The 15132-nt window shown below is 47.4% G+C and overlaps 1 protein-coding gene across 2 annotated transcripts in view; it reads left to right on the top strand.

Moving 5' to 3' along the window:
* The first annotated feature begins 12491 nt into the window (after positions 1-12491).
* rab11fip3 (RAB11 family interacting protein 3 (class II)) overlaps positions 12492-15132 on the top strand; it is a 112121-nt gene continuing 109480 nt past the window's right edge. For both annotated transcript variants that reach the window (XM_078240437.1, XM_078240436.1), the window contains exon 1: positions 12492-12896. In XM_078240437.1, the coding sequence (XP_078096563.1) occupies positions 12600-12896 (297 nt within the window). In that variant the 5' untranslated portion in view covers positions 12492-12599. The remainder of the gene's footprint in view (positions 12897-15132) is intronic.

Below are 15132 nucleotides of genomic sequence, written 5' to 3'. Positions count from 1 at the left end.
GTTCATTGTCAACTTCCTTCCATGCTGGTCCAATAATGTGCTCGATTGATCTCTGCAGCTGACTGAATTGAAAAGTGCATTTTTACCCTCCGCTAAGACAATAAAAGGAGGTGAAGAGAAAGCAAACATGATTTCTGGAAATCTGATATCCAAATTGAAATGCACAGTGTTCAGTCAATGTCTAAAAGAGGGAGTCTTTGTTTTCCTTTCGATAAGTGGTAGTGGAAGCAGGAGAACCTCTTTATCAAACATTAAAACACAACAATAGAATTGGTAAGTCCATGGTACAGGTATGTAACTGCTTTGACAAATTTTCAGAGAGTAATTTTTGAATAGATTTTGGGTTGCAGGAATGAGGTGTAGGCTGTAAACTAAAGACCTGCAGTCAAGGCAAACAAAACACAAGTCAAAAGTGCCTCAAATAAAAGGGAATATGATGTAATGTGGACTTAAGAATCTAACACAAAAACCAGAGACCATTGAGAATTGAGACGTTTGATCTGCATACTGGAGGACTGTAAAATGTCCAAGACAAATACACTGACACAAGGGGCGCCCTGACCCACCCCTGACAGGTTTGGTGGTAGATGTGTGCGGTGAATCTGGCAAGAGCCAAAAAGTCAGAAACTTAGATCAGTACTGTGCCTGGGATTGGGAAGTACAGGAATTTCCTTCCCCCAGTTCCACACACCAGTATTTATCTGGACAGCACTATGCTGCAGGACTCGTGCAGCCATAACAACAAAGGTTTGAAGTTTGACTTGGGATGGGTTGTGAGGTAAGGGTAGGGATTGGAAGTGGGCAGACAAAAATGATGTGGAAGGAAGGGGTTGAGGAAGGGCAAACACTAAGGGGCAATGTGATTTTGTTTTTTGATTTTATTATTGTCACATGTATTAGTATACAGTGAAAAGTATTGTTTCTTGTGCACTATACAGACAAGCCATACAGTTCATAGAGAAGGAAAGAATAGAGTGCAGAAGGTAGTGTTACAGTCAAAGCTAGGGTGTAGAGAAAGATCAACTAAGTGCGGGATGGGTCCATTCAAAAATCTGATGGCAGCAGGGAAGAATCTGTTTGTGAGTCGGTTGATACATGACCTCAGACTTTTGTATCTTTTTCCCGATGGAAAAAGGTGGAAGAGAGTATGTCTGGGATGAGTGGGGTCCTTGATTATGCTGGCTGCTTTTCCAAGGCAGCAGGATGTGTAGACAGTCAGTGGACGGGAGACTGGTTTTAGTGATGTGCTGGACTTCATTCATGACCCTTTGCAATTTCTTGTGGTTTTGGACAGAGCAGGAGCCATACCAAACTGTGATACAACCAGAAAGAATGCTTTCTATGGTGCTTCTGTAGAAGTTGGTGAGAGTTGTAGCGGACATGCCAAATTTCCTTAGTCTGCTGAGAAAGTAGAGGTGTTGGTGGGCTTTCTCAACTATAGCATCCACGTGGAGGGATCAGGACAGGTTGTGGGTGATCTGGACACCTAAAATCTTGAAGCTCTTGACCATTTCTACTTCGTCCCCATTGATGTAGACAGAGGCATGCCCTACATCACGCTTCCTGAAGTTGATAACTATTTCCTTCATTTTGTTGACATTGAGGGAGAGATTATTGTCGTCGCACCAGTTCACCAGATTCTTTCTTTCCTGTACTGTGTCTCATCATTGTTTGAGATCCAGCCCACAACGGTGGTGTCATCAGCAAACTTGAAAATCGAGTTGGAGGGGAATTTGGCCATACAGTCAGAAGTGTATAAGGAGTGTAGTGAGGGACTGAGGACACAGCCTTGCGGAGCATTGGTGTTGAGGATGATCCTGGAGGAGGTGTTGTTGGTTATCCTTACTGCGGCTTGTGGGTTAGGAAGTCTAGGATCCAATCGTAGGAGGAGGAGCCGAGCCCCAGGCCACGGAATTTGGAGATGAGTCTTGTAGGAATTATGGTGTTGAAGGCTGAGATGTAGTCTATGAATAGGAGTCTGACATAGCTGTCTTTGTTATCTAGGTGTTCCATGGTTGAGTGTAGGGCTAGGGAGATGGTGTCTGCTGTGGACCTGTTGCGGCAATAGGTGAACTATAGTGGATCCAGGCAGTCTGGAAGGCAAGAATTGATTTGTGCCATGACTAACCTTTCGAAGCACTTCATAATGATGGATGTCTGAGTCACCGGATGATGGTCATTAAGGCAAGTTGCCTGGCTTTTCTTTTGGGAGGAGGGCTGTGCAAGTGGTGAGGGAAGGGCAATGGCTCACAATGGCAGGCAAAGAGATGGATGAAGAGGATGAACAATGGAAGTCAGAGGGAAGACCAGGGGAGGGAAGCTAGACCCTGACGAGGCTGCATGACGTGCAAAGGAGTTTAAGGGAAAGCACATGTATTACTGTAAGGAGATGAATGCAGATCTTGGGGTGGGTGCTTGTTAATGTGGCACATCATAAACACTCGGGGAAGGACTGCAGTGTTTAATAAAGGTCACTTTGTAGTTTTATTTGGAAACAGGAACTATGTCAACACTCCAATTAAGTTCAGGACTGGCAGACAGGAGTCAGAGAGCAAACATTCCTGCTGTAAAATGGAAAGGAGTAATAGATGACAGGCAATGTGGATCTCAGTCTGAAGTCAGGGAAAGGAGACAGAGCAGCACAAGCAATCATTGGAAGTGTGGTGTACCCCAGCTGCAGGGAGGGGCAAGGACTGGGTACTTAAAAGGAAAAATGCACGGTTTGTGCAGGGCTGTCCTATAGTCGATGTTCCTAGATGTGGTAGGCTTTGTATTGGGCTGTAGATGTTACGGCGATGGGCATAGGCAGCCTGTAGATAGGGAACACAAAATGGGAAGGGAGGGGGGTGGGGGGGAAAGAGGTTGCAGTGGGAGTAATTCGTGAAGATCTTGTGGGGATCTTTTTTTTTCTTTTTCAGAAAGTTTATTCCTGTATTTCCCCAGAGTAAAAAAAATATGCCAGGCAAGATGTTGGAATGCTCCGCTTGCAGGATGTGGGAGATCAGGGAGACCTCCGGTATCCCTGATGACAGCACCTGCAAAAGATGCATTCAGCTGCAGCTGCTAGCAAAGCGTGTTAGGGAACTGGAGAAGGACCTTGATGACCTCCATCTAATTCGGGAGAATGAGAAGTATATAGACAGTAGCTTTAGGGAGATAGTTACACCTAAGCAGCAGAGCACAGGAAATTGGATTACTGTAAGGAGAGGAAATGGCAGTGTGAAAGGACAGGCAGAGCAGGGTTCCCCTGTGGCCATACCCCTCCACAACAGGTATACTGAATTGGATACTGTTGTGGGAGATGCTTTACCTGGGACAAGCTGCAACAGCCGGAACTCTGATACTGAGTCTGGTTCTACAGCGCAAAAGGGTGGGATGAAGAAGAGGAGAGCAGTAGTGATAGAGGACTCAATGGTCAGAGGTACAGACCGGAGGTTCTGTGGTCGGGACAGAGACTCCCGCATGGTTTGTTGCCTCCCAGGTGCCAAGGTCAGCGATGTCTCTGATTGTGTGCACAGCATTCTAAAGTGGGAAGGTGATCAGCCAGATGTCGTGGTACACGTCGGTACCAATGACGTGGGAAGGAAGAGTGAGGAGGTCCTAAAGAGTGAGTACAAAGAGCTTGGAAGGAAGTTAAAAAGCAGGACCCCGAGGGTAGTAATCTCAGGATTGCTACCTGAGCCACATGCCAGTGAGGGCAGGAGTAGGATGCTTGGGCGGATAAACACATGGCTGAGGAACTGGTGCAGGGGGCAGGGTTTCCAATTCTTGGGTCATTGGGACCTCTTTTGGGGCAGGTGGGACCTGTACAAGAGAGACGGGTTACACCTAAACTACAAGGGGACCAATATACTTGCAGGGAGATTTGCTAGTGTTATTGGGGAGCGTTTAAACTAGATTTGCAGGGGGATGGGAACCAGAGTGCCAGAGCAGATAGTGGAGCAGGGGTAAAAAGACAGGTTAGTTCAAGCAAAATCACAAATGGAAGGGTAGAGTGTGGTGGAAATAATTTTTTGAGGTGTGTCTATTTCAATGCCAGGAGTATTGTGGGGAAGGCAGATGAGCTGAAGGTGTGGATAGACACATGGAAATATGACATTATAGCCATTAGTGAAACTTGGCTACAGGAGGGACAGGACTGGCAGCTCAATGTTCCAGGGTTCCAATGTTTCAGGCGGGATAGAGGCAGAGGGATAAAAGGTGGGGGGGTGGCATTGTTGGTCAGGGAAAATGTTACAGCGGTACTCAGGCAGGATAGATTAGGGAGCTTGTCTACAGAGGCCCTATGGGTGGAGCTGAGAAACAGGAAAGGTATGACCACATTAATGGGCTTGTATTATAGACCACCCAATAGTCAGCGAGAATTGGAGGAGTAAATCCGCGGAGAGATAGCTGACAACTGCAAGAAACACAAAGTTGTGATAGTAGGGGATTTTAATTTTCCACATATAGATTGGGACTCGCATACTGTTAAAGGTTTAGACGGGGTAGAGTTTGTAAAATGTGTTCAGGAGAATTTTCTACATCAGTATATAGAGGTGCCAACTAGAGAGGATGCGATATTGGATCTCCTATTGGGAAATGAGTTAGGGCAGGTGATGGATGTGAGTGTGAGGGAACACTTTGGATCCAGTGATCATAATGCCATTAGTTTCAACCTGATCGTGGATAAGGATAGATCTGGTCCTCGGGTTGAAGTTCTGAACTGGAAAAAGGCCAAATTTGATGAAATGAGAAGGGATCTGGGAAGTGTGGATTGGCACAGGCTGTTCTCTGGTAAGGATGTAAATGGAAAGTGGGAGGCCTTCAAAGGAGAAATTTTGAGAGTGCAGAGTTTGTATGTTCCTGTCAGGATTAAAGGCAAAGTAAATAGGAATAAGGAACCTTGGTTCTCGAGGGAGATTGTAACACTGATTAAGAGGAAGAGAGAGTTGTATGAAATGTACAGGCAGCAAGGAACAGATCAGATGCTCGAGGAGTATAAAAAGTGCAAGAAGCTACTTAAGAGGGAAATCAGGAGGGCTAAAAGAAGACATGAGGTTGCTTTGGCAGACAGAGTGAAGGAAAATCCAAAGAGCTTCTATAGGTATGTTAGGAGCAAAAGGATAGTGAGGGATAAAATTGGTCCTCTTGAAGACCAGAGTGGTAGACTGTGTATGGAACCAAAAGAGATGGGGGAGATACTAAATGGTTTTTTTGCATCCGTATTTACTGAGGAAACGGGCATGGAGTCTACGGAAATAGAGCAAACTGGTAGGGAGGCCATGGAACCTTTACAGATTAAAGGGGAGGAGGTGCTCGCTGTCTTGAGGCAAATCAGAGTGGATAAATCCCCAGGACCGGACAGGGTATTCCCACGGACCTTGAGGGAAGCTAGTGTTGAACTTGCAGGGGCCCTGGCAGACATATTTAAAATGTCAGTATTCACGGGGGAGGTGCCGGATGATTGGAGGGTGGCTCATGTTGTTCCGTTGTTTAAAAAAGGTTCCAAAAGAAATCCGGGAAATTATCGGCCAGTAAGTTTGACGTCGGTGGTGGGCAAGTTATTGGAAGGTGTGATACGGGATAGGATCTACAAATATTTGGATAGACAGGGACTTATTAGGGAGAGTCAACATGGCTTTGTGCGTGGTAGGTCATGTTTGGCCAATCTATTAGAGTTTTTCGAGGAGGTTACCAGGAAAGTGGATGAAGGGAAGGCGGTGGATGTTGTCTACCTGGATTTCAGCAAGGCCTTTGACAAGGTCCCTCATGGGAGGTTAGTTAGGAAGGTTCAGTCGCTAGGTATACATGGGGAAGTAGTAAATTGGATAAGACACTGGCTCAATGGAAGAAGCCAGAGAGTGGTCGTGGAGGATTGCTTCTCTGAGTGGAGGCCTGTGACTAGTGGTGTGCCGCAGGGATCGGTGTTGGGTCCATTGTTGTTTGTCATCTATATCAATGATCTGGATGATAATGTGGTAAATTGGATCAGCAAGTCTGCTGATGATACAAAGATTGGAGGTGTAGTGGACAGTGAGGAAGGTTTTCAAAGCTTGCAGAGGGATTTGGACCAACTAGAAAAATGGGCTGAAAAATGGCAAATGGAATTTAACGCAGACAAGTGTGAGATATTGCACTTTGGAAGGACAAACCAAAGAAGAACGTACAGGGTAAATGGTAGGACTCTGAAGAGTGCAGTTGAACAGAGGGATCTGGGAATACAGGTACAGAATTCCCTAAAAGTGACGTCACAGGTGGATAGGGTCGTAAAGAGTGCCTTTGGTACATTGGCCTTTATAAATCGGAGTATCGAGTATAAAAGTTGGAGTGTTATGGTAAGGTTATATAAGGCATTGGTGAGGCCGAATTTGGAGTATTGTGTACAGTTTTGGTCACCTAGTTACAGGAAGGATGTAAATAAGATTGAAAGAGTGCAGAGAAGGTTCACCAAGGATGTTGTCGGGACTTGAGAAGCTGAGTTACAGAGAGAGATTGAATAGGTTGGGACTTTATTCCCTGGAGCGTAGAAGATTGAGGGGAGATTTGATAGAGGTGTATAAGATTTTGATGGGTATAGATAGAGTGAATGTAAGCAGGCTTTTTCCGCTGAGGCTAGGGGAGAAAAAAACCAGAGGGCATGGGTTAAGGGTGAAAGGAGAAAAGTTTAAAGGGAATATTAGGGGGGCTTCTTCACGCAGAGAGTGGTGGGAGTGTGGAATGAGCTGCCGGATAAAGTGGTAAATGCGGGGTCACTTTTAACATTTAAGAAAAACTTGGACGGGTTCATGGATGAGGGGTGTGGAGGGATATGGTCCAAGTGCAGGTCAGTGGGACTAGGCATAAAATGGTTCGGCCACAGACAAGAAGGGCCAAAGGGCCTGTTTCTGTGCTGTAATTTTCTATGGTTCTATGGGATGCCCTGCTGGTGGCAGTGCACACAGCCTCCTGGGTAAAGGCTCATGAGACATTGGCACCTCGGGTGATAGGCTTGGGGAGGGCGGGTGATAGTCATCCCCCCCCCCCAAGCCTATGTGGGCTCCCTGGCAGCAGCCCTTGAAGTTTATCAACCACAAGGGCTTCCATTCTGCCAGTGTGCAACCACCGAAAGTACATCCTGCACATTTGTGCACAGCTCCCTGGGAGTTGCCATGACTCCTACATCCTCAGTCGCTCCTGGGTGCCTGGGACCTTCGAGGAGCCAGTAAGTCTGCAGGGATGGTTGCTGGGGCATAAGGGCTACCCACTTAAACAGTGGCTTATGCCTCCGGTGAGTTGACCTCAGACTCAAACCGAGGAACGATGCAACACAGCTCATGCAATCGCATGCTCCCTCACAGAGCAGACCACAAGACTGCTGAAGATGCGATTCAGATGCCTGACACACTCGGATGGCTCTCTGCAATGTCTACCAGAGAGGGGTTGCCGCATCATTGTGCCCTTCACAATCTGGCTGTGCATAGAGGTGAGGCTATGCCAAAGGGCAAACTGGAAGAGGAGGGGCCTTCTTTTGGAAGATGAGGAGGTGCAAGAAGCTCAGGTGGATACTAAAGGGCAACATGATGTCATGGGGGAGGGGGGACAGACTTTTGAGGTGGTGCCCTCGATACCCTCACAGCTGAAAGGTTTCAGGAGGAGTAAAGTCAAGAGGGGTCCTATCAGGAGACATCTCTATCCCTTCAAGCCATTTTGTGACTTCTGAAGGGAGAGCCAAACCATCCCTGAGAGGATGGGTCCTGTTCACACTTGGGCCATCAGAGGTAATGACTCACTAGGGCCAGATCTTAGCTGTGGCCATTGGTGTCCTGGTGCTCACTCTGTCAACTTAAAGTCCAGCAAGGATGAACAGCTATGTGAGTTCAGGCTGGATGTTTCCTGTGCTCTGTAAGGATGCAAACACTATTGCGAAGGGAAGTGTGGACCAACATAATGCTTTGTCCTAAAGTGCACGTCATGGTTTGGGACACTATCAGTAAGGAAACCCAGAATCACAGATCTGGAAATCTTCATCAGCCATTGCTACCCTTTGAGGACTAACTGATCTAGCACATGCTCCCGAATAAAGAATTACACACATCTCCCTGACAGCACACAAGAGTACAGTTCCCAGTGGCACTGAGCTTGGCATATGAATGTTAATCTTAAAGGAGACACAGTGTGAAAAAGGTTGTATCTCGGAATAAGAGGATTGCAAAGATTCAAACCAGAATACGTACATTTGGCCATTACATTTATATGTCCATGAAATGGTTTTCAAAACATGCAATTCAATCACGATGATAAAGCCTGTGATCCTGAGGTGACATCAAAACATTTTCACTTTTCTAACTCTAGCACTATGCCTTGGTGCAGCCTTGACATCTGCAACTGGGGTGAGGCACCTGTAGACTCCTACGTCCTGATGCCTGTAATAACCTTAGCGGATGTCCTTTGGTGGCTTGCGCCCTGGAGGTGCCCAGCCTCATAAGGGGCAAAAGCACCAAAGATGCTTGCGCTGCTGGAGTTAGTGCGGGCACAGGCAGATGGGATTGTGAACAGTTGCACACTCTTGGGGTGTCCCGAGTGGAATCCTTGGAGTGTCCAGGTGACACGTATCCTCTCAATGGATGCCAGAGGGTCCCATCATGACTCCTGGAGGAAATGGGGCACCTGGAGGAAGGTCCCCATGTGACCTACATCCTGATTGTGCCCATGAGAGTGTGCGCGCAAATCTGGCAGGACCTGCTGAACCAAGCTCTCCATGGTGGTTGATAACTTTCTCAAGGTGGCCTCAAGTTGTTCTCATGTCAGAGCCACAGCATCAGACAATATGGAGGGATTCCTCCAGCATTCCCACTACTCTGACGAGTGACTGTTGAAGCTCATCCTAATGTTCCGTTGCATCTCCACCAGTGAACTGGCAGCTGCTTCCAGAGGCTTGGCATCTGCCTGGGACTGAGCAGGTGGCTGCTCTTCAGTAGCCCTCTGAATGACAGAGACCTGTGCTGTCCTGCATCCAACTGTTGCAGGGACATGTCTGAGGTGTTCTCCAGAAAGTGACCTCAAGTCAGGTGTGTCTCTGTGCTGGTGGAGGGTGCGGGTGAACACAGTGATCATTCTTCCATGGCTCCCTCAACCTCAAATTTGCTACTGGGGCTTGGAGAGCTACTGGGCTGGCTAGCTGGCTGCAGTCTACTGGTACCTGCAAAAGACAAAAGAACAGTTTCAGCAGATGACTGGAAGCTAATTCCAAGTATATTGCACTCACTTTGAATTGCAGGATAAGGTGAAGTGATGGAGCAGAGAATCGTAATAGGTTGTTACGCAAGGCAAAGCTGTGTTGCCATAGGAGCAATTCCAGTCCTTGCCAGTGAGCTCTGTAGCAGTTTCCTGGAACTCGGTGAGACTGATTATCTCTGCAGACCCTGTTTGGCCTTGCTGTCATTTGTTGCACACATGTTTGGCCTGTATGGGAACATAAGAAAGATATGTGCTAAGAGGAGATGGAGCAGAGGTTGGGTGAAATGCATGTCCCCTGTATGTGGTGTAGCTTACCCAGAAGGTGGCCATGATGTGGAGACATCCTACCCAGAAGGGACAAAGACTGGAATATGAGCAACAAGACAGATAGGAGGAAGTTGAGAGAGGACTTACCTGGTGGAGTGGATGAGATCTTTCATCCGCTTCCTTCACTGGATGGCACTTGATGGGTGTGTGACAGCTGCGCTGATCTCCTGGGTAACGGCCTCCCAGGCCAGAGAGGTGAGGTTGGTCCACCGACCCATGTAAATGGCTTTCTTTGACCTCACAAAGGCCTTTGACACTGTCAACCGCGAGGGAAGCGTCCTACTTTGTTTCAGCTGCCCCAAAAGTTTGTCATCATCCTCTGCTTCTCCACGATGACATGGAAGCTGTGATCCTGACCAATGGATCCACCACAGACACAATTCACATTCAGACTGGGATCAAACAAGGCTGTGTCACCATGCTGACATTCTGATTGATCTTCCTTGCTGCAATGCTCCATTTCACCCTCAGCAACCTCCCCGCTAGAATGGAACTTAAACTATAGAACAAATGGGAATCTGTTTAACCTTTGCCACCTGCAGGCCAGATCCAAGGTTGTCCCATCCTTTGTCATTGAACTACAGTATGCAGATGATGCTTGTGCCTGCACAGGCTCGGAGATGGAGCTCCAGGCCATCGTCCACGAGGTGTACGAGAGGATGAGACTTACACTAAACTTCCGCAAGACAAAGGTCCTCTACCAACCTGCACCCTCCACACTGCACTGCCCCCTGGTGATCAAAGTCCACAATGAAGCCTTGGACAACATAGACCACTTTCCATACCTTAGGAGCTTACTTTCAACGAGGAAAGACAGCAACAATAAGATTAAACATTGCCTTCAGTGTGCCCTCGTAGCCTTCATTCACCTGATGAAGAGTGTTTGAAGACCAGGACCTGAGACTCGGCACCAAGCTCATGGTCTACAGAGCAGTAGTGATGCCCATCCTATCTGGCTCAGAGATATGGACTATATACAGCAGGAACCTCAAAAACCTGGAGAAGTACCTCCTCAAATGGCAAATCCATTGGCAGGATCGGCTCACCAGTGTCCTTGCTCAAGCCAACATCCTCAGCATCGAAGCACTGACCTCACTCGATCAGCTCCGCTGAGTGGACCTGTACATCATCCACATGCCTGACAGGAGACTGCCAAAACAAATGCTCTACTCAGGGCTTTGATACAGCAAGCAGCCCGTAAGAGGGCAGAGGGAACACTTCAAGGACACCCTCAAAGCCTACTTGAAAATGTGCAGCATCCTCACTGACATCTGGGGATCCCTGATCCAAGACTGGTTAAAGTGGAGAAAAGTATCTGGGAAAAAGATGATCACCTCGTGTCTCATCGCTGACAGCAAGTTGACAATGAAAGGAGCGCGTGGCAACCCGGGCACCTCACCCGCTCCTCCAACCACCGTCTGCCCCATCTGCAGCAGAGACTTTAGGGCGTGCATTGGATTCCTCAATCACTGAGAACTTCTTTTTAGTCATCCTCAACTCCGAGAGACTACCTAAGAAGAGGAACCTCTGTGTTTGTCTCCCCTCAAATGTAAAGGGAAAGATGAGTCCTCGTTTCTCAACCAATAACAGTGGCTTTCGACCGCGCCCTTCCTTAATTAAAGCCAATGGTTACCTGTCCATCAGCATGTAACCAATTAGAGCAGGAGCGGATTGCTTAAATTCGGTAACTTTGTCTGACGCACGCGTTACATTTTCCAGTTCATCATGGCGGAGTTCAAGGTGAACGTTCAACCAAATTTTAACGCAGTTTATTTTGTTTTTCGGCCCTAAGATCCAGGACAGCGAATCCTTCAATCAATTGTTATTCAACAAGAGGCAGTAAGTGGCGGAGCAACTGTAAAAGAAACCTCTCGAGCAAGTTGATGAGTACTTTTATTTTCTCCTCCTCAACGGAATTCGGATCAGTATTGGTCTGTTTAACAACTTCATCTGAAAATGAAGATCTGGCTTTAAATTCTCACCCCTCCATAATCCACCATTGGATCTTGCAGCTCCGAGCCCATGTGAAGGGATATTATTAGTAATTCATTCAGGTGAATGAAGGCTACCTATTAGTAGGTGTCAATAATTGGATTCAGTTTAATTATTCCTCATCTTTCCCCATATTCCGCTGTCGGTATTACCCCTGCAGATTGCGGTAAGGAATGATCCAGCAATTGGGAGGCTGGGGGTGCATGTTTTTAAGAAATACACCGAGACATTTAACTTTGTGAAGGAGGTTGGCGAGTCCTTAGAAAGCTGTGTTTCCACATGCGCTCCTGTTGTGGTGGTGGAGACTTCATTATTATTACTATTCTGTCAGCTGGTAAGAGTGTGTCTAGAGCAGAAACCTGCAACTTTGCTTGTAGAAATCAGTAACAAAACTGCAGAATTAGGTAGTTGCGCAAAAGTGGTCAATTGCAGAATGCAACGATAACTGCATGGGGAATCTAAGGTGTATTTATATTGGATCCAATTGGGAATCTTCATGTATTTCGAGTAATCAGAACCCTCTTCATTGCATTTTGAGATTGTTTGAGGGCACCCACCCTACCCACATGGGCTAATGGCACTACTGTTGGGGGTGAGGGTGCCGTCAACCGGGCATGCTCAGTTCGAGGTTGAGGGTGCCGGCAGCCTGGCATGCTCAGTTGGGGGTTATGCTTAGCCCAGGGTTGGGGGTGTGCGGGCATGCTCAGTTCGAGGTTGGGGGTGCGGGCATGCTCAGCTGAGGTTTGGGGGTGCCGGCAGCCGGGCATGCTCAGCTGAGGGTTGGGGGTGCCGGCATGCGGGCATGCTCAGTTCGAGGGTTGGGGGTGCCGGCAGCCGGGCATGCTCATCTGAGCAGCCGGGCGGTTGCTATGTAGCGTCTCCAGGGCGGCGCGGGCGATGGAAGGATGATAACGTCATCGCTGCTGATCCGAGTCATGGTGGCGCCGAGCGGCCGGGGGGAAGAGTGAGGGAGCTGGGGGGAGAGGGAGACACAAATACCGGGGCCCGAGACTGAGAGAACCTGGGAAACGGGAATGGAGCGTAATCACCCGCAGTGAACGGGGAGCCGCCAGCAGCCGCTCATGGAGCCTGCCCCGGGGCCGGAGGGGGCCGGGAGCCCGGGGATGGAGCCACAACCCCCGGGGCCGGGGAGGGCCGGGAGCCCGGGGATAGAGCCACGAGCCCCGGGGCCGGAGAGGACCGGGAGCCTGGGGATAGAGATACAACCCCCGGTACCGGAGAGGGCCGGGAGCCCGGGGTTTGAGTCGGGGGAGTGCGAGAGGCTGCGGGTGGTGTTCGACATGTTTGATGTGGCCGGGGAAGGACTGATCAGGCTGGAGGATTTCTGCCAGATCGCCAGCAGTTACGGAGCGGAGCAGGTAAGAGAGCGGCCAGGACGGCCACCCCTTGCTCGGGCATTGAATGTTTCGGCCCCGGTGTCAGTTTTGCGAGATGAGGGATTGTTCAGGAGCACTGATGCGAGTGTGAAACCCTGTGTATGAATTAGTCCCTGAGCTGGGGGCAGCCCAGTGGTGGTGATGGGCTGGGTTTTAAACTGGGCGTAAATTCTGAATTAAAATGCTCTCCTTTCAGAAAATGCATTCGACGCAACCTGGTGCCTTTCTTGGGATGCAACCAAATCTACAGTCTCCTAATTTGCACGGTTAAGGATCATTCAGTGCATGTGATTAATTTGTTAATCTTGCTGCCTGTAAATTACAACTTTTAATGTATAATTTATTAATGAACCATCTATCGGAGTGTGCGATGATAATGGAATAGTAGTGGTGTTTTTCACCACCTGATTTTGTGCACACCGCCCGCATCGGTGCTGAATGGCGGTCATCCTTTGAATGTAGGTCAGAACATAAATGTGTTGGATGGTATGGGGCGAGCGAGAAAGATTGTCCTTGTGTCACGGGAGACGTGGAAAAATAAACCTGTCGCCACATCCAACTGGAGGGAGGGGAGGGGGGGAAGCTTCAGTGAGACTGAACTAATTCAGCAAAGGAATGAATGGTAACTATCACAGCCAGAAATCTCGGTACACTGTTAGGAAAGAACTGAAAAATCTTGTCTTTATAAGATCCCACAGCTTGATTACTTCAGTGTAATTTTGTATTTGACTTGGGGACCTTGCCTTTAGATTTTGGTTCCAGATTTTACCTTGTTACATAAGACATTCTTCCACCATGATACTGAGCAGAAGGAAATGAGAGCTCCCGTTTGTATCAATTCTTGGCGTTGGTTGAATCTTGAGGCTTGTTTTTGAAGAGCAGCAAAGACAGTCTCCCTGCCTGAAATTTGAACTTGCCAGTAGGGGGTCTGTGCTCCCTGAGAAAAGTGTAAATCAGCTGGGTTAGATATGGTGGTGAAGCTTGCAGTTGAATCTGCACATTCCTTCAAGTTACAGTCCTGAGATGTTAGCCGACTTCTAATTTCTGCTGTCCTTTACCTTGACAAATTGAAACAATGCTTCAGTGTATTTCTAAGCTGCTACATTACCATGGGTAGATTGGACATTCTTCAAAACACACAATGGAAAACAAGTTGTTATAGGTCCCAGTCCTCAAGTTAAAATTTGTTTAATGTAAGGTACATTGTTAGTAGTTCAATAAATTCAAAAAGGTGGAATTCTCATTTCTATCTTCTAAATCGGCTAGCATTCTAACACAAGATCAGAAATAATTGGAGAAATCTTGCCCCAAGATACCATGGATTGTGATATCATCCTCAAAAGTATGGACTCAATCACCTTCTAATCTTGTAAATTCCAAACTAACTTTAAAGCTGGGGCAGGCTTTCTGATTTTAACCAAACGTGGTTTTTTTTAAGGCTAACTGGCAAGTTTTATAATCTCCTCTTGTCTCTTTGAAGACATTTACTTTCCCTTTTTAGTAGCAGTTTATTAATCACCAAAGGAAGTCCTTTGTTTGCCAGATTCTAGTTGCGATGGGCCTCCCTGGATTATTTGTGCAGGTTTGTAAACTGGATGAATATAGGAAAAACCTTCAGAAAAATGGGTGCTACGTGTGTGTATTCCTACAGTATGTACAATGATTGCCCAAGTCCGTTCTCATTCCAATTAAGGAAACTTGTAAGGTACACTTGTAGTAATCCCACATTACAGATGAAACACATTTTTGGATTATTTCCAGCAAAACTGTAAAGCTAGGCATGATATTTAAGACTTTTGTGGCACTTGGATGCTACCATGCCTTGAGAATTAAATTGTGACTTAATGCTATTGGCTTGCCTCAAAGCTTTGTCATTCTGAAATTACTGTGGAAGCTGGAAATGTGAAATAAAAATAGAAAATGTTAGATATACTCAGTAGTTGTGTAGAAGGGTCAATGGACTTGCAACATTAATCATGTTCCCCCCCCCCCCCCCCCCCCCCCCCCTGCAGATGCTGCCAGACCTGCTGAGTTTACCTAGTAATTTCTGTTTTTATTTCAAAGATATGTGGGTTTGGTTGATTGGCCATGCTAAATTATTCCTTGGTGTCAGGAGGATTTGCAGGGTAAAACATGAGTTTACAGGGATAGGGCTCTGGGTGGGATTGTTGTCGGTGCAAGCTCGATGGGCTGAATGGCCTCCGTCTGCACTGTAGTG

Source organism: Mustelus asterias, chromosome 23 (genome assembly GCF_964213995.1).
Source record: "Mustelus asterias chromosome 23, sMusAst1.hap1.1, whole genome shotgun sequence".
Taxonomy (NCBI): Eukaryota; Metazoa; Chordata; class Chondrichthyes; order Carcharhiniformes; family Triakidae; genus Mustelus; species Mustelus asterias.
The sequence above is the reverse complement of the archived record's forward strand: the minus strand, read 5'-3'. Positions and strand labels throughout refer to the sequence as shown.